Source organism: Chionomys nivalis, chromosome X (genome assembly GCF_950005125.1).
Source record: "Chionomys nivalis chromosome X, mChiNiv1.1, whole genome shotgun sequence".
In the NCBI taxonomy this organism is placed as follows: Eukaryota; Metazoa; Chordata; class Mammalia; order Rodentia; family Cricetidae; genus Chionomys; species Chionomys nivalis.
Window position 1 is genome coordinate 21,827,276 of NC_080112.1, and position 16,938 is coordinate 21,844,213.

Consider the following 16,938-nt stretch of genomic DNA (forward strand, 5'->3'; position numbering starts at 1 on the left):
TGGAGCTCATATGTAGTCTAGACTGTCCTCTAGATCCTCCTTCTTCAGCCTCAGAAGTCCTGGTATTACAGGTGTGTGCTCATCCGCCCTGGCAGTTACTTCCCTTATAAAAATTCTTTACTGGTTTCTGGTAGTTAATATCCATTTTGCTCAAGTTGTATAATTAATATTACTGTAACAGTGATGCCACTATACAACTGATGTAAAAATTTTATAAGCCAGCTAGAAATTAGAAACTGAGAGGTTTCCTGTGAGTTCTCACAGGCAGGGTCTCAGGTAACTCAGGTAAACCACAACTTGCCCATGTTACTAAAGATGATCATAGCCTTAGCATTTAAATCCTCCACAGTCCACCTGGTTCTACAGGAGTACTGCTCAGCACATGTAATGCTGATCTGGGCTCAAACCCAGTGCATTCTGTGTGCTAGGCAAGCTCTCCATTGTTGTCACCATACCCCAGGGCACCTCAGTGTAATATATGCAATCTTCATATGATACTATCATCTTCCTGACACTGAGTCCAAAGCAAAATGCTTCCATTTGTGATGATTACCCTGCTTCCCATTAAAAAAAAAAAACACATGAAACAACCAACAAAGGAAATCTACCTCAGAGAAACCAGAGTGTGTACTGGGTGTTTTTACCCAAAGATATTTGATTGTTCCTCACCCACAGATGCATCTGACTTCTGTTTCTCTCATGTACCGTCTTTGAGTGCGTGAATCTCATTGCATAAATACTCATTGGATACCTGTAGGTGATATAGTGGGTGAGCAGTTCCACATGCCCGGAAAATGATGGCACATCTTGGTTTCTGTCATTATTACAGCTGTCATGGGGAAAGATGACCTTATAAGACATAGGATACCAATAGTGTTCAACATTTCTGATCACATAAGGGTCATTGTGATCATCTCCTCTTCCTTTGATAGTCTTAAGATTAGAGGGAAGAACTTCATTAGTGTGTGCCAAATGTTTGTTCCTGTACCCAAGGAGATGAACCCCAAGGTCCCATGCATGTGAGAAAAGCACTATGCCACTGAGTTATATCCCTAGTCTACAGAACCCCAGAATATGGCTCTTTGGGTGGGATCCCACATGATATCACCAATATGACAGAGAGTGCAGCTACATCAGGAAAGACAATATTGAGAGCAAACTCACTATATGCAAACTATACTAAAAGCACGATTGGGGAATAGTCGGTGTTAATCACCAGAAATGCTGGCTGATGGCCTACAGTTGTCACTAACAAATATCAAAATCATTTCAAAATACAATTGGAGCCTACTTGAAGTCATAGGACGCGCATATATGTCCACTCTCGGGGATAGGTATGGAAAGATCCTGTTATTGGTATGTATACACATGCGCACATGTGCATGTCTGTGTAAGTAGAGCTTTCCCCGTCATTTCTTTGCCACATTGGTACTTGGGCTTGCATTCCATTTTACTCATTTATCCCTATCACACTCTGCAGCATTGATTGCTGCTTTGTCCTGGCTGTTGGGAGCTTCTTCCCTGGTTCAGGTAATTCAAATGCATGGTGCCATAGGGTCAGTGGATATATGAAGGGTTTTAGAGGGAGAAAACCTGTGTTTGAACCCTCTCCACAACATTCCCAAAGACTCGCCTTTGGGTTGTAAAACATCTCTTTCTTGTTCTGTCAAATGGGTGCCATTAACCCCAGTTTGAGCGATAGCGCTGCTGTCAGGTGGGAAGGAGCTACCCACGTGTTTGCACTTCATAGACTGTGGAGCCTTTTGTAGAGCATGATGCCAGTATTCTTCAAGCTGAACAGGAAATGATGACAGTATCATAATAGCCATCCTCCTTCTGTCTTTCTCCTTCCAGTCGTCAAGCAGTGCTAATGAAAGAAACCACAGCAGCATCAATAACCCAGTACGTGGAAGTGTACCAGAAAGCAGCTTAAACCAGAACATTGCTGAACTTTACTCCAATATCCCCGAGTTCTCACACGAGGACTATGCACTGTGCCAAGGCCAAGGTCCTTACTCCCACATTAACCAGATCTTGAAGGAGGCCCATTTCTACAGCCTACAGCAGAGAGGACAATCACCGACGTGATGACCTGGGTGCTCCTCCTCCCTTCTTTATAAAAAGCAATGACATTCACACAAAGCAGTCTTGGCTTTTGTCTGTATTTTCAGTAAGAGTCAATGGGCATTTGTACTCTTTTGCTGTTTTGCTCCACCACTGTGATTTCAGAGGGTCATTCGTGACAGTTTGATATGTTTTCTGTCAAGTCTGGTGTCCAATTCATGTTCAAATAGCAGCATGAGGATTTCTCCTGATACTGAATGGCTTGTTTGTCCCATTCAGGTTGGGTTCCAAGTTACTTATTTAGGGTCTCCAGGTTAAATGTCCTTGTACAATGTGACCCCTCCTTATGAGAAGCTAAGTGACCCATAAAAGAATATGTACTTCATTAAAACATGAAAGAACAAACAACAGCAGCAAATAAGCCAACACCAAAGCGGTAATGAGCATCGATTAGAGGGAGAGTGGGGCTTGTTCTCATTCTGAAATGAATGGCAGGGCAGCTCCTCAGAAGGGAGATTTTCTACCTATAATGGCGCAAATGTCAGCCTCTGTAGTTGTGGACGTGAAGCCTGGGTCTGGTAACTGCACTCCACATTCCGAGTGAGAAGGCTTCTTCCCTTAATGCCCCCTTGTGTTCCCGTCAGACTTTGTGGAGAGCACTTGTAATTCTGTCAGAGATTAAGTGCAAAATCTAGATATGAACTGCTTGTGTGTTGTTCCTTACTGTTCCATCCATGATGTGTAATGTTGATAAAGTCTAAGCTACTGCACACAATTTCTGACTAAAGAGCTGTTGGAAAGCTGGGTGGGATGACTGTTCCTTGTATAACAAGTCTTTCACGCGGATGAGGGCATCTCACACCGTCAAAATCAGTGCAGTTGTTTGGGGCGGGGTGGGCCAGTGGAACAGTGCCTGCCCAGCCTGTGGCAGACCCCAGGAATGGTAAAACCATCAGCACAATTAATGCGGCTTATGATGAGTGAACTGAGGTGCCATTACAAGAAACAGACAATGGCACTTACTGATGGACCTGTCCCCACGAATAGTCATATGAAGCAGCCAACCAGCCTGTGAAGGAACTCCCTTCTTTAATGCCCATGCTTTCTCAATGATCGGTTCAGTGATCAAGGAACCAGAAGGCATCAATTCCATCTGCCCTGTAGCTGTGAGGGTTACACAGTTTTCACATTTATGGAGAAGAGTTTTGGTCTGTTTGTTAAGGAAGCTCTTTATGAAGGGAATTAGATGCCACGCAAAGGACATGTGTTATGGCTAATGTTTCCCAAGTGGGGGAAGCAGGTCTTTAGGAGAAGATGTTAGTGTTCTTGGCAGGGAACAGTGAACAGACACTCAGTTAGCAATTTCTCCTTAAGAGTGAGGCACAAAGGCCAAATAATAAAGTGGAGAAGGAATCTGCAGTCTAAAACTGCATGCATGCGCACAATTCAGGAGCACCTAAGGAGAGTCGTGCAGGATGAAATCTATAGCAGGCTGCCACCTGGGTTTGAACTACTATCATTCATGCATGCGAGATATCTTGGGGGAAGGTGCTTTTCACTTAGCCTGACAATCTGGGTACCATCCCTCACAGTCACGTGATGGAAAGAGAACAGACTCCAGGAAGTAGTTCTCGGCCCTCTTGAAAAATTCTCTCATCTCACATTTGACCAGAACTGGCCCAGAACTCTGTGTATACCAGGCTGGCCTGGAAGCCAAGCAGGTCATCTTGCTTCTGCCTCCTGTTTACTAGGATGGATTGCTTGTGCCATCACGTCTGGCCTTTCTTAAACATTTGTTTGTATTTGTTTGTAAAGTCAGGCTCTCCCTATGTGACCTAGCCTGAACTGGAATGACTGTGTACCTCTAGCTGGAACCTAACTCCTGCAAATCTGCCTCCTCCAAGAGTCTGAATCTCTTGTCCTGGTAAATACATTGTGCCATCCCCTTACTGTCTTTTGCAAGTTATTTAGCTGTTTATCACCAGCCTATGTCCTAACAGCTCCCGAGACTTTATTGAAATGGTGTAAGCCTGCCCTCCACAACCATCCTTCCTGTAATGTAAAGTAATTTCTAAGACTGGCAATGGAGAGAAGTGACCCTTTTCTACCGAAGTCTTGTACCTACAAAAGGGAAGAGTGTTTCACCAGGGGCTATATGGATGTGTTCAGAGAGTAAGGACCTAACTGACCTTTGGAACAACCCAGAATAGGCTCCAACTCCAGTGAGGTCCTGGAAACCGATGTAGGTTGAGACTACAAGTCACAGGCAGGGCGGAAAACTTGCTGCCGAGTCATCCACCTGTGCAATCAGGTCCTGAAGAATGTGACAGGAGTCCATGAGCAGCATAAGACACACAACTGGAGAGAAAATTCCAGCGTTGAAAACCAGGTCTCTTCAACGTAATACAAGCTCCCTTTGCACTAATGCAAACGGGCTGTTTTGGGGAAGGCTGGTTGATTCTAGAAGCTTCTGGTGCTGTCCACTCATTACATTGTGAAACTCGACAGTATTTAAGTCTGCTGATGCCATGATGACCATATTAAGTGGACCTGAGACCAAGGAACAGTATCTCTCTCTCTTTCTCCCTTCCACCTCTCTGCTTCTCTGTCCCCTCCTCACTCTCTGCGATCTCTCTCTCTGTCTCTGTCTCTGTCTCTGTCTCTGTCTCTCTCTCTCTCTCTCCTTGACTTTACTCTCTCCATCTCTACATTAAGAGCTTTGTCCTGAAACCCACATTTTCCTGATGGATTTTCATTCGTGACTACTGCTCGATGCACGGATCCTTTCATCATCTCTAGCCACGATGACCTTGGGTATTCATTGCCATAGACCAGATAGACATTTTTCTGAAGTTAAACCAGAAGGAGTTCGAGGGATAAACTCTCTGGTGGCCATGTTTGTACCCATGGAATGACCTCTGGGCAATTCCTAATGATCAGAGGATTTGCTTATGTATTCCTCCCAGATTTCATATCGCCTCCATAATTGTGAGGTTCCTCCGTTGGGCCACTGTCAGAAGACCCTGGTTTCCCTTTGTGGTTCTGCACTTGAGACACATATCAGTCACCTGCGTGATATCACAGTCCTCTTGTCCTTTCTTGCTTGCTCGTGGTCCCTGCTGCAGATCAACACAACCAGTAGATCATTCCCTCTGGAGAGCCTTTTTCTGTCTACTTGACCACAGCACAGGACAGACTGATGCAAGGTCACTCTGAGGTTTCCAGCAAGCCCTAACATTTGAAGGATTTGGTGAACTCCTGTGCCGTTCTCTGCATCATCATCGTTTTTCCCATATCCTGTGAGGGATGTGTCCTGAGATCTCTTGAGTTCCCACCAAGTGAGGGAAATTTCGGAACTTACTTTGGTTAATGACTAATTTCTCATCCTGTTCTGCTTGGGACCAATCTTGGGGATTATGGCCAGGTTGATTTCTCAAAAGAATAAATAGTTAACCTTATTAACCATGACTAGAGAGGGAACAGTCAGAATTCTTCCCAAGATGGATGTCTCAGTCAGGTTTTAGTTCCTCATTTGTTCTTTTGGCTTTTCTTCAAGTTTTCTTAAGAGGTTTGATGTGTACCAGGTGCAGAAAGCCTTCTTGACCTTTGTGAGAGGTCCATACTGTCACAATCCTTAGGAGCTGCCCTTTCCCACACTGTGGTCAGTGCATTTTCATACCCTGAGACTTCCTATTGCAGACAAAAAAACTTAGTTGCCGATTTTCAAGACGCCATGAAGCATACAGGCTAAATGAAGCTAAAAAGCCAGCACAGATAACTAATGGCCCTCTGGGAGAAACTGTACTGTTCAATTCTTATCTTGGAAGAAGAAATTTGCCCAAGTCCTTGTCTTCAAATACAAATGAATACAAAGGCCTTTTGGTGGAGGCCTGTAATACCAGTTAGCCGTGTGTCTGAGGCTGTAGGATCACCTGCTGTAAGGCAGAGATACAGACTGAGTTCAAGGACAGCCTGTATAGGGTCCTCAGACTTTTGAGTCAAAAGAAAATATCAATGGAGAAGGCTGGAAATATAGCCGAGTGGTAACATATATCTATTATGTAGCAGGCCCTAGATCCAATACCCTGTATTGACAGACCAAAGTAAACATACACAAGTAAATATAAACCCAGCCAAAGTCTGTAACTGGAATAGAAGGTATTTCCTACATAGACATCTCTCAGGAGTCACTGTAAGTATGAGATCAGACTGGGTCTCCTTTCTTGCTAGTGACAAGGTGCAAGGCTGTAATGTCACACTCAGGGACAACATGCTGGTAAGTTACTCACCAAATAAGACTGAATGGTTGCAATCATAACCTTTGCCACTCTCTTTAACAACGCTTGACCCGGTAGTGTTCCTGTTTCTTAGGACTGGGTACAATGAGCTTCCTACAGCTCATCTTCAGTCTTGAGTCTCCTTCATATTCTGATTGATATTGACTTGAGACACATCCTTGTGATTTCAGAGCTCTCTGTATGGCTTTGGGTGCACTTCAGCAAATGCACAACAGTCTTTCATTGCCTGGCGGCATCCAGTTATGAAAGGACTGTCTTTACTTTGAAACTGTTGTGGGCACGTGGTGGTCCCTGGCTATTCTCTGCAGCACTCTACGATTGGCCCAAGTATAATAGATGTGCTTGCCTAATGCTGCAGACTGATTACAGGGCATTTTTTCAGAGTTCATGCATGTAGAGACGTCAAACACAGAGAGTGAATGTCTACAATGAGAACCTCTTTGGGCCTGAGGGCCTCATCACAGGGAAGATGAAACAGAATGGCATTGGTCCAATTTAACCTTCAACTTGAACTCACTTCATAATGCAGTTCTCCCCACAAAGTCTGAAGCTGGGACACTGCCAGAGGAGCCAGCTTTCGCAAATGGGCTGTGGTGCATTCCACTGATGCTGGCAGTGATAGGAGATAAGTGCTGAGCATTCTCAAACTGGAGAGAGAGACATGCTTGATCCATTTGCTAGGACCGGGTCATTTTCAGTGGGCTGACGGGCACCAAGATCCTCCAAGGGGAAAATCTGTGAGTGCATTGTGTGGAAATCCTGGAGATCAATCTTTGAAATCTTTTATCAGAGTTTGAAGAAGAGTGCTCAAGTCAAGTGTACTATGGGCATGATTTTCCCCTTCAGACAGAATGCCCCCTTTGAGAAACACGTTATTTATGCAAAAAAAAAAAACCCATTAGGGAATAATGTGGGTTTATTTCCCAACGTGTGAAAACCATGTTCTCAGTTTTCTGCTTAAAAACCCTGATGACTTGGTAAGTTTTAAAGATAAGTGGATTGGGGACAGCAAGTCTCTCTTCCAGGAACTTGGGAGGCAGAAGGATGAGGACCTGGAGGTCAGCCTTAGTTGTATAATGAGATGCAGTCCAACTGGCAAACACTGTACATATGTGGCTCGCATGTGAGTAGGGGTGTATGTGTGTGAAAGACAGACATTCACACATGGTTAATGGGCTTACTGTCCATTCCTTTAATTCCAGGAGAGTCAGAGCAGGAAGATGACCATAAATTTGAGACCCTTCTGTGCTACATGGTGAGTTTCTGGCCAAGCTATACCACAAGTGATACCTGAAATAAAAATTTAAAATAAAGAGAATAAATTCCTAAAATGGGTTAAAGGATTGCTTGATTCTATGATCTGAACGCACAAGTTTAGTAAACTAGTTACCTGAGGACATAGGATGCTTTAAGAACGAGGCACGTACAGTGGGTGCTGGGGCAGTTATCCTGCTCTCCTTTGCTTTTATGTGAAGGATACCCACAAATACCACAGGGCCACTGCAATCCACTTACCTCACTCAGTGCTTGCTCTACCAGCACTGAGCTTCCAGGACAGGGTAGCTACTGTTCGATGGTAGAGTGCTGGGGTGACTCTGGCATCAGGACATGATTCCTGAACTGAGGGCACAACAGGAATGACATAAGAAAATGCTGTCACATTGCTCTCCTAAAACGATGGTGTGGCTATGCCACCAGTTGTATTTATTTTCCTTTTGCCTCTTTCTTCTTAGTTTAGCCAAACCCTTAAACCTGACATTCACTGAGGCAGGCATTCCTCAAGGCCTATGTTTCTGTGATCCCCTCTTCTCAGTAGTGATATTCAATGCCTTGGCCCTAACTGATATATATGTCAATGCCAAGGGGCTACATGTGCCTGTGCCTGGTTGGCGTAGAACTTCTCTCTTCCACATCGATAATACCCCCTCCCACCAGATCTCTACCATCTCCAACTTGCCAGTTTCAACCATGATCTTCCTGCCCCAGAGTGATACAGCTCTGGCGTGCTCTGGTTCCATTCATCCAACCCCAACCCCAGGATCCCACAAGTCCTCTCTTCAATCCTCAACTCTGAATTTGTCCATGAAACGACAGCTCCACTGCTGTCCCATGGGTCTGTCCTGCCTCTACCATCATTTGATTTCCACCTGTGCCTTTGGTATCACTTCTAACCCCATCATGGGGTACTGATGTCCCATCGAGTTCTGAACAGAGAATTTTGTGGGCATCATTCCCCCATTCTAAGGTCTGGAATGCTCTGTAGGATTGAGGATATCTACAGAAATAATTCTTTGAATGCAGTTGTGATGACTTGTACAAAGTATCAGTGCAAGTGCAGGGATCTAGTGAGGGAACTGGTGAGCTCTCAGCAGCCACAGTGACCTAGCCACTGCTATAAAGCTAAGTGCCCAAACCCTTGACCTTGTCCCACAATGTCTGCTTTATGGATCAGTGTAAGTGGCTACCACTTTAGACTGATCTTGTAACACCCTGCTCCCCACTTCAAATTCCTCAACCACACGGTTCTTGTACTGGAATATTATCCAAACACAACCCCTGTGTTCTACATTGCTCCAGAGGATTCCTAGTCCTCCTGTGAGTGGCAATGCAAAGGTTGTTACCTTCTTGGGAATCTTGACCTGGGTAGGTTTGGCTTCTGTTTGATGTGATCTTAAGACAGGTCATAGTTGGACTACTCATCAAGACCAACACCAAACTGTTATTTTTGACTGTGATACCTGCCCTCTCCCAAATAATTTGCCCTACCAGAAATAAAGGATCCATATCTTCACATACACCTCCAAGTATGTTGCTGTCCTGGAAAAATAAAGATCCATATGAGTTCACATCTCAGACCCTAAAGTACTTGTAAGTTCCCTGTGAGTATCAGTTACTGAGCAGAAGACAAAATGTGAGCACCCTCAACCGAAATTTGGTCTCCAGTATGACCTGCAGCTGGTCACACAGCAGGGATGGAGGCATCTGTAGCCTTTGGCAAGATGAGCTTTCACCTGGGAGCCCTCACAGAAATGGCTTCCCTCCTCCAATTTCTTGTAGTAAAGCTAAGGATCCAGGCCTTGGCTATTACAAGGAGTAACTTGGTTTCCTATGAAACCATTGTCTCCAGGAAGTACCCAGGAAAAGATATGTTGGATGAGAAATGTATGCATAGCTTTCTGACTATCTCGAGAGGAGGGTATTGGTCATTGAGAGGGAAGGCATATTCCTGAAAACCATTGTGCTGGCAATGGTCTGGCATGAGGTATCATTACGCTAAACATGCTTCCGGTAATGTTGACTGCTGTCTGGATTTGGATGAGTAGAGGAACGTGGAGTGGAAAGAACAATGACTGCGGCTGTGCAGGGGCCTTCATCAATGACCGCATGGAAGAGCAAAAACCAAGTCCAGAGGAGGTGAAAGCAGCTGTGGCATATTTCCTTATGACATTGATGAAGAATCGGGGACTAGTTCTCTTGCATACATATGGTCTCTCTCCCAGTCTCTTCTCCCTGCCACCCTCTCTTCCCTTCACTTCTCTCTCTCTGCCTTTGAATTTCGGGAATCTCGTCCTCAGAAGGCTGGAAGATTCAATGGCAGTGGGTAAGCAGTGCTGCTAAGTGACATAATTTAGTATCTACTTCTCAGAAGCAGTTTCTTCATTTCTATCCAGTAGCAAGCTTAACTTGATCACCTCCCAGTCAGGTTAACAAGTATGGAGAATGTCTTTGCTCAGTTGTCTCCTCATGCCTGAGGATAGGAGCATAGTGAGCCTTCCTGAAGGTGCCTATGTGAGCCTCCACTGTTCTCTGATTGTGTCCCATGATTCTAGGACTTGCAATCATGGGGCACACAGCACGGTCAACTCTACCTCCAGGCAGAGTTGTCACTCCTGTGTCTTCCCTTAGGAATGACCAACCAGAACTTTCCCTCTTTCATTGATGCTACACTTGCCCAGACTCTTCCAGTACCCGTTTTGCTTTACTTCCTTTATTTCATGTCCTTGCTTTTCCCTTGGGTGAGGAGACTCTTTTGTGTAACTGTACACTTTGCAGCAATCAGATGTCCTTATGGGAAGCAGTTTGCACATACAAATTAAAGGACAAAACCTGTGGAATTGCAGAGTGCAAGAATCCAGGTTGACCATGGTCAGCACAGGTCATTTGAAGTGTATGACTAGGTAACGGAAAGATCACTTTCAAATCATCGAGCTGAAGTAGACCCTGAGTGCTACATCAGGACACCTGAGGTCGATAATCAATGGTGGGCAAGGTTCACTTTTAGGCAATTGTCTAATGTCTAATTGTCAGATGTTGGAACGCAGGAAAGAGCCATCCCAGAGTCCATCAAATCCCCATGCCAAGAATCTTTCATTGTCTTCATAAGCAGGGCAATTTGGTCATGATCTCAGTACATGTTATGGAACTGAGTGGGTTCTAGGACAGCATGGTAAGACAGTGATTAGTGGGGTGAAGATGAGAGATAGTGTGAGGTCTTAGGGTTCATATCCTTATAAGTAGAGAAAAAATTTGCCCTTTCAAATTCATGTAAATACCTCTATAAATTATGGCAATCATTGTCTATTCATCGCAGTAGGGTTGCCTTGTAGTTCTGGTGGAAGTGAGGCAGAAATCAATGTGGTTGTCCATACCTTCCACATGAGCTCTCAGTTGATAGAGTACCAGCTGCCGTGCCAGTATTGCTGTTGATGTGCTATGCCCTGTGCTTAGCTCTCTGGACATGTATCATCTCATGTAACCCCCCCCCCCCCGAAGAAGCTTGGGAGGTGGCCTCATGTCGAAGATGAGGGACAGACAAAATGGGATGAATAATCACGGGCTCTCTTTCTTCTCTTCTCACCTCTTGTTACAGTCTGGATTTTCCTGGCTGCACACATTCCTCCTGGCTATCGCCTAGTTATTCCACAAGCCTCCACCTTCACTTTTCCTCCTGGACCCAGGGCTCAGTGTGGCCTCCGACTCTAGACACTCATGGATCCGCTGCAGAAATGGGATCCAATGTCGATTTCCATGTCCTCCCGCATGGCCACTGTGACAAGCTCCCAAGAGGCCTCAGCAGGCTCTCAGCCTTCCTCCTCAGAAAAGCTAAGTCTGGGCCTCAGTGGCTTGAGCCTCCGCCGTAGCTCTGGCTCTGTTGTCCCTGCTCCTCTGTCAGAGGGGCTGCTCCAGCAGCAGGCCCGTGAGAAGAAGGCCCTGTGGCAGCAGTACTGGGAAAAGCAGGGCTTCCCTCAGAGGAAGAAAGTCTTCCTGAGGCACTCAAGACGCTGGCACCGGGATCACATGGCACCTTACCTGCTTGAAAGGGCTGTCAAAGGCTCTCCCTCAAGCGAAAAAGCTCAGAATCAGCTCCCATGTCAGGACCATGTTCCAAATGATGCTGGGATGAGTGGAGAGAGGAACACGGCCCCCAACCCTCACTCCTGGGAAACGCTGGTGCAGGGCCTCAATGGCCTCACCCTCAGCCTGGGAGCCAGCAGACCCAGCCCCCTGCCAGAGGGGACTGGGCAGCAGCTGGACCCAGAGCAGATGCTCCCGGTGGACAGACAACAGGAAAGCGTGAAGATGTTCCAGAGGATGCTCAAGTAGAGGATGGAAGAAGGCTGAGGAGCTGGCTCCCAGAGGATGGAGATGAAAACTGATGCACAGAGTGCTGACGGCCAGCTCAGGGGCCGCACTCTCCTGAGGTCTAGGCAATCAGTTGCCTTGGATGAGTCCAAACACTTGTGCTATGACTGAATTTGTCCTAGAAAAGGGTTCAACTTTCCTCCTTATGTCTTTTAGCATGCCTTTTTTGGTGTTGTGGTGTGTGTTAGCCTATACAAAAGAAAAGTGGGAAGCCGGGCGGTGGTAGGGCATGCCTTTAATCCCAGCACTCGGGAGGCCGAGGCAGGCGGATCTCTGTGAGTTCGAGGCCAGCCTGGACTACAAGAGCTAGTTCCAAGACAGGAGCCAAAAGCTACGGAGAAACCCTGTCTCGAAAAATAAAAACAAAACAAAACAAAAAAGAACAAAAGAAAAGTGGGAACCAGAGATCCCTGAATCTCCATGTTGTGATTCATATACAAAAAGTTGTCACTCATTTTCCTGGGAATAGAATGCCTCCCACCTTCCTGTTAAAAAAACCAACATCATGTGTGTGTATATATCTATATATATGTACATATGTATATATAAGACAGATGCATATCTTCTGTATGCCTTCTTAATGTCAGTTTATTGAGTGCCCCCACAAAAGGAATTACAGGTATGATAGGTATGATGAGATCCATGCTCTGGATAGGAGAGACTCATTGCCTTGCAGCGTTCAAAATTTGACGTAAGGGAATGCAAGCTTAAAGCAGGTACCTAATGCATTATATTGGATAGAACATCCAGTACTGCGAACCTACAAAGAAGAGAGATTTCCTTTTAGCCATACCAAATGCTGGATCGCTGGAAGAATTTCCAATGTGTTCACTCAATTATATTTCTAGTAATGTTGATTTGGAATTGCACACCTGTGTATCACACCCCACCCCACACATGTCTCTTCATCTGATTAATACATAATTGAAGGACACCCAGGCAGTTCAGGAAAGGCATAGTTTCATGTAGAAGAGACAAGAAGCTAAACTGTGCATGCTGGGGTCAGCATGGTCAGGCTGGGAAGTGGGTATGGATTATACTGCAGGAGGGTCCGGGTGGAATCGTCATAGTGCTAGACATTGCTGATCAATATTGTTATCACCAGAATTTGGTGATAACTGGTGAATGTGTGTGGGGACTGACTTCACAACTTTTCCAGTAATGCCACTATAAATATCCATGACCTGCGTATGCTCATGTTATAGGATGGAAGCTGGGGAGGCCACTTTGCCCTCAAGTTTGCTGTTACTGGTCAAGATCCAGCAGTGGCCAGTTTCTATGTTTATTAGTTATTAGCTTATTATTGGGGGTCTGTACACTCTGTGTTTCTTAGTTGCTAAAAGTCTCTGATGATCCAAGCGAACATCTGGGAGGGCAGAATGTGATCAGAGGATCAGCCTTTCAGCTGCCTATATGCTACATAGGTGGGGTGAGGTGAATGTGGCATTATTCAAATGAGGATGTTGCTCATTGCTCCAGGCTGCTGCCTAGCAACCACTCTGCAGCAACCAGTGTGTAGCTTTGGAATGGTAGAGGAAGCTATTGGAGGCCTGAAAACACATCCCTACCAGCCATTATGGGGTGCCCTGGCAGTTTTGAGGGAAAAGACATCCTGGCAGGGTAAATCTTGTTCCTGGCCATTTAACCCTGAGAGGCAGAGCCTGCTGTCTACTCGGAAACAAGGAGAGAATCTGTGAGATGTGTCACTTGCTTTACTGTTTGTCCTTCCTTCTCACATGCCCTGTGACCTGCCCTCCCTGGACAGGGCACCTGTATCTCTGTCTGATCAGAGGGATGTGTCAGGGTGTACAAGTTATTTTCACTTGCCTGACATTGAACTGATTTGCTCTTTTCAAGTCTGTGGTGTCCTGTTCTGCTTGTACCGGACAGCTTGAAATGCTCTGTTCCAAATGTGTAAACATGTTCTCTTCAATGACTGCCTGCCTCCTGTTGTTAATGTGGACTGGGATGTCACCATGTGGTTTTGTCTGAGACTTTGAGAGGTGAAGAAACTGTGTAGTGGTCTCCACCCTAACCCAGGGTGCAACTTTTTTTTTTTTCTTCACATTCTGCATTTTGTAACACATCTTCTCAACCCCCGACTGACTAGGTGATGACCCAAATTGTCATTATAGTTCAGTTTGCCTGCTTTCTTTTCAATATGTCTCCCCTTGGCACAGCAACGGCCATGTTTTGCCTTTTCCACAGTAGATGTCCTGTAGTAGGTGCTGTGTTTTCTTCCAGTCACATTTTCCCCTCCCTGATTCCTCATCTACCTGGAGGTCTTCCTGTCTCCCCTCTGCATCCAGCATCAGCATATACTGCTCTTTAGAATACACAATGGTAAAAGTTTAAAGTCGGTAACAGAGTAGGATAAAGGTCATTGAACCATTCGCCCTAAGATCCACCTCCCTGGAGATTCCAGTGACTCACTTCAACCAACTACAGTATGTGCTGTGACTCTCTTGGCAAACTGGATACACGACCTTTTGACAAGAGGGCCCAGGCTCAGCTGCCAGCCCCACTGCCCCATACCCTGTAAAAGTTCATGCCTTATATGGATTACAACACTGTGTTCTTGGCCAAGGACTTTCAGAGTCATCTAAGTGGTCGCTGGAGTCGGCACCCATGCTCCTTGCTTCCCCTAGAGGTGGTCTTCTGTGGGGACCAGGTAGCCCCCTTTACTTTGCCCTCAGTTATTCGAGTCTTGTTGGTGCCCTCACTTGACCATGACTACTGACTCATCGTCTCTATCTCCTTCATACAATTATATGTGTGCACTGGATGACTGTCTGTGCGTGTGTGCTACTGTGGGCCCTCATCCCTGTGTGGGTGGAGGTCCGAGGTTGGCTCTGGGTGTGTTGCTCTATTGCTCTCCATCCTGTGTTCTGAGACAGTTGTCTTGTAGGATCCTAGAACTCACCAGTGTGGCTCGATCAGGTAGGTAGCCAGCCCCAGGAATCGTCTTCTCTCTGTCTATCAGCCCTAGGATTGTGGGAGTGTCCCGCCAGGCTGGCTACCTTTTGAGTGAGTGCTCAGGGATCCAACCTCAGAAGTTCTTGCCCTTGTGCCAGACACTTTACCAGCCCCTTGCTCCCCAGCCCGGAGCTTAAACTTTTAATTAATTGCATTCTACCTCACATAATACTAGCCCTTTCCCAAGTAATGGCACCCCGAACCAGTGTGCTCCCCCTGCCTGCCTAACCCTCTCTGGTGGGCAGTTTCCTGGATGATCAGATCAGGATGTGTTTCTCACATTCAAAAGGTAGCAGGCAGCATCTTCATGAGCACTTTCCAGCATCTTAGGTGTGTGGTGCTTCTGCTGTCAAACCCTCACGCATGTTTTAAACGCTGGTGCTACAAGAGAGACTCTAATTATGCCTTGATTGCCGTTGTCATGGTGATGTGACTGGAATACCTTTCATCAATGCAACATGATTTACCATTAGGTCTGTGTCGTGCCACCCTCTCCCAGCCCTTGTAACATAGACAGACATTTTTCCCTACCCCACCATTCTCATTTTCTCTCAAGAGAGGTTGGAGGACATGTTCTCAAATGTCATGACTGAGCTTGAGGCCCTGTGAGGACTCTGGACAGGAGGTCGTGGCAGAGGTGTAGTTTTTAAATCTCATCCTGAAACCACTGTGCCAGAGGAAATCAATAACCTGCGAGAAAAAGAGATTTTTCTGACAGGATGGAGTGTGTGGTTGCCTAGGTTACCTGGAGAGAGAGAAAGAGCCAGGGCAGAAGGAGACTGTCACATGAACAGCCTCATTCTACAGGATGCAGCCCTAAAGCCAGAGTGTGGCGGAGCATGCTCAGTATTTCAGTGCTTTCTCAACATTAGCAGCTTCCTGAAGGGGTCTTAGCCTGTTGTGAGATGCAAAGACATGGAGGAAAAAGACACAGGCTCTGGCCACAAACTACAGCGACTTTTGGATTTTCAGCGAGGGTGTGCAGATGGGGCAGTCCCTCTCCTTTTGGTGGTAACTAGGAGAAGGGCCTGTGAACACCTGTGAACACCTGTGGGGCCATTTAACCATTAGACAGATTCTATGATTTCTGTGTCAGCTATCCTTTTAATGTTGCATGTTCTGGGTACATTCACAGAAGCAGTGAAATGTAACATCGCTTAGAACCCATGAAATTCTCAAGACTGTGTACAGCACCTGTCTTGTCTATCTATCTATCTATCTATCTATCTATCTATCTATCTATCTATCTATTTCTCATCTATCTATCTATCTATCTATCTATCTATCTATCTATCTATCTATCTATCTATCTATCATCTATCTATTATCTATCTATCTATCTCTCATCTCTCATCTATCTATATTGTAGGGCACAGAACAGAGGGAATTGTGACATTTCACACACCATATATTCACTTCAATGATATAATTCTAAGTGAGTTTGACTATATATATACATATGTGCATACACACATGAACACATATATGCATGTAAATATTGTCTTCAGTGTGCATAGCTGCATTCCATGTAAAATCACTAACAGATGTGCCCTGAGAGTTTACCCCAAAAGCCTGAACAATAGATTCCAAGCAGGGTCCCAACATGTAGCTTGAGAATTACAATGCCTGCTAAAGGTGTGTCCCCAAATCCAGATAAAACAGAAAAAAATAAATGGGTTGCCATTCCCATAGCTAACTGACTCAGGTGGAAGTGAAGTCTGGGATGAAGAGGCACCATGCAGCTGCCTGTCAAGGAATAGATCAAGAACATGGTGAATGCCCCTGAGCTGTAGCATTTCATCCTGCCTGATCAGCACCATGGGCCAAATCCTGCCTCATTCATATATCTGAGCTAGTGAACCCTACAGGAGCACACTTCATGTGGGAACCATCACAGTGTACATGGGACCAAATGTGAATTATCAAGCTCTGAGAGAAGAGAAGTCAGAACAAGCTT

General features: G+C 45.6%; 2 protein-coding genes across 10 annotated transcripts in view; both read left to right on the forward strand.

Moving 5' to 3' along the window:
- The window catches only part of Fam104b (family with sequence similarity 104 member B), a 30,186-nt gene extending 18,865 nt beyond the window's left edge, over nucleotides 1-11,321 (forward strand). For 3 of the 4 annotated variants that reach the window (XM_057759277.1, XM_057759276.1, XM_057759275.1), the window contains exon 3: nucleotides 1,855-3,087. In XM_057759277.1, the coding sequence (XP_057615260.1) occupies nucleotides 1,855-2,088 (234 nt within the window). In that variant the 3' untranslated portion in view covers nucleotides 2,089-3,087. Of the gene's footprint in view, nucleotides 1-1,854; nucleotides 3,088-7,564; nucleotides 7,618-11,232 lie in introns of those variants that run through there. The other variant, XR_009056459.1, reaches the window with a different exon arrangement.
- LOC130867375 (protein FAM156A/FAM156B-like) overlaps nucleotides 1-16,938 on the forward strand; it is a 138,219-nt gene that overhangs the window by 62,004 nt on the left and 59,277 nt on the right. For 5 of the 6 annotated variants that reach the window (XM_057759271.1, XM_057759270.1, XM_057759272.1 and 2 more), the window contains one exon: nucleotides 11,233-15,139. In XM_057759271.1, coding sequence (XP_057615254.1) covers nucleotides 11,352-11,966 — 615 coding nt within the window. In that variant the 5' untranslated portion in view covers nucleotides 11,233-11,351 and the 3' untranslated portion in view covers nucleotides 11,967-15,139. Of the gene's footprint in view, nucleotides 1-11,232; nucleotides 15,140-16,938 lie in introns of those variants that run through there. The other variant, XR_009056458.1, reaches the window with a different exon arrangement.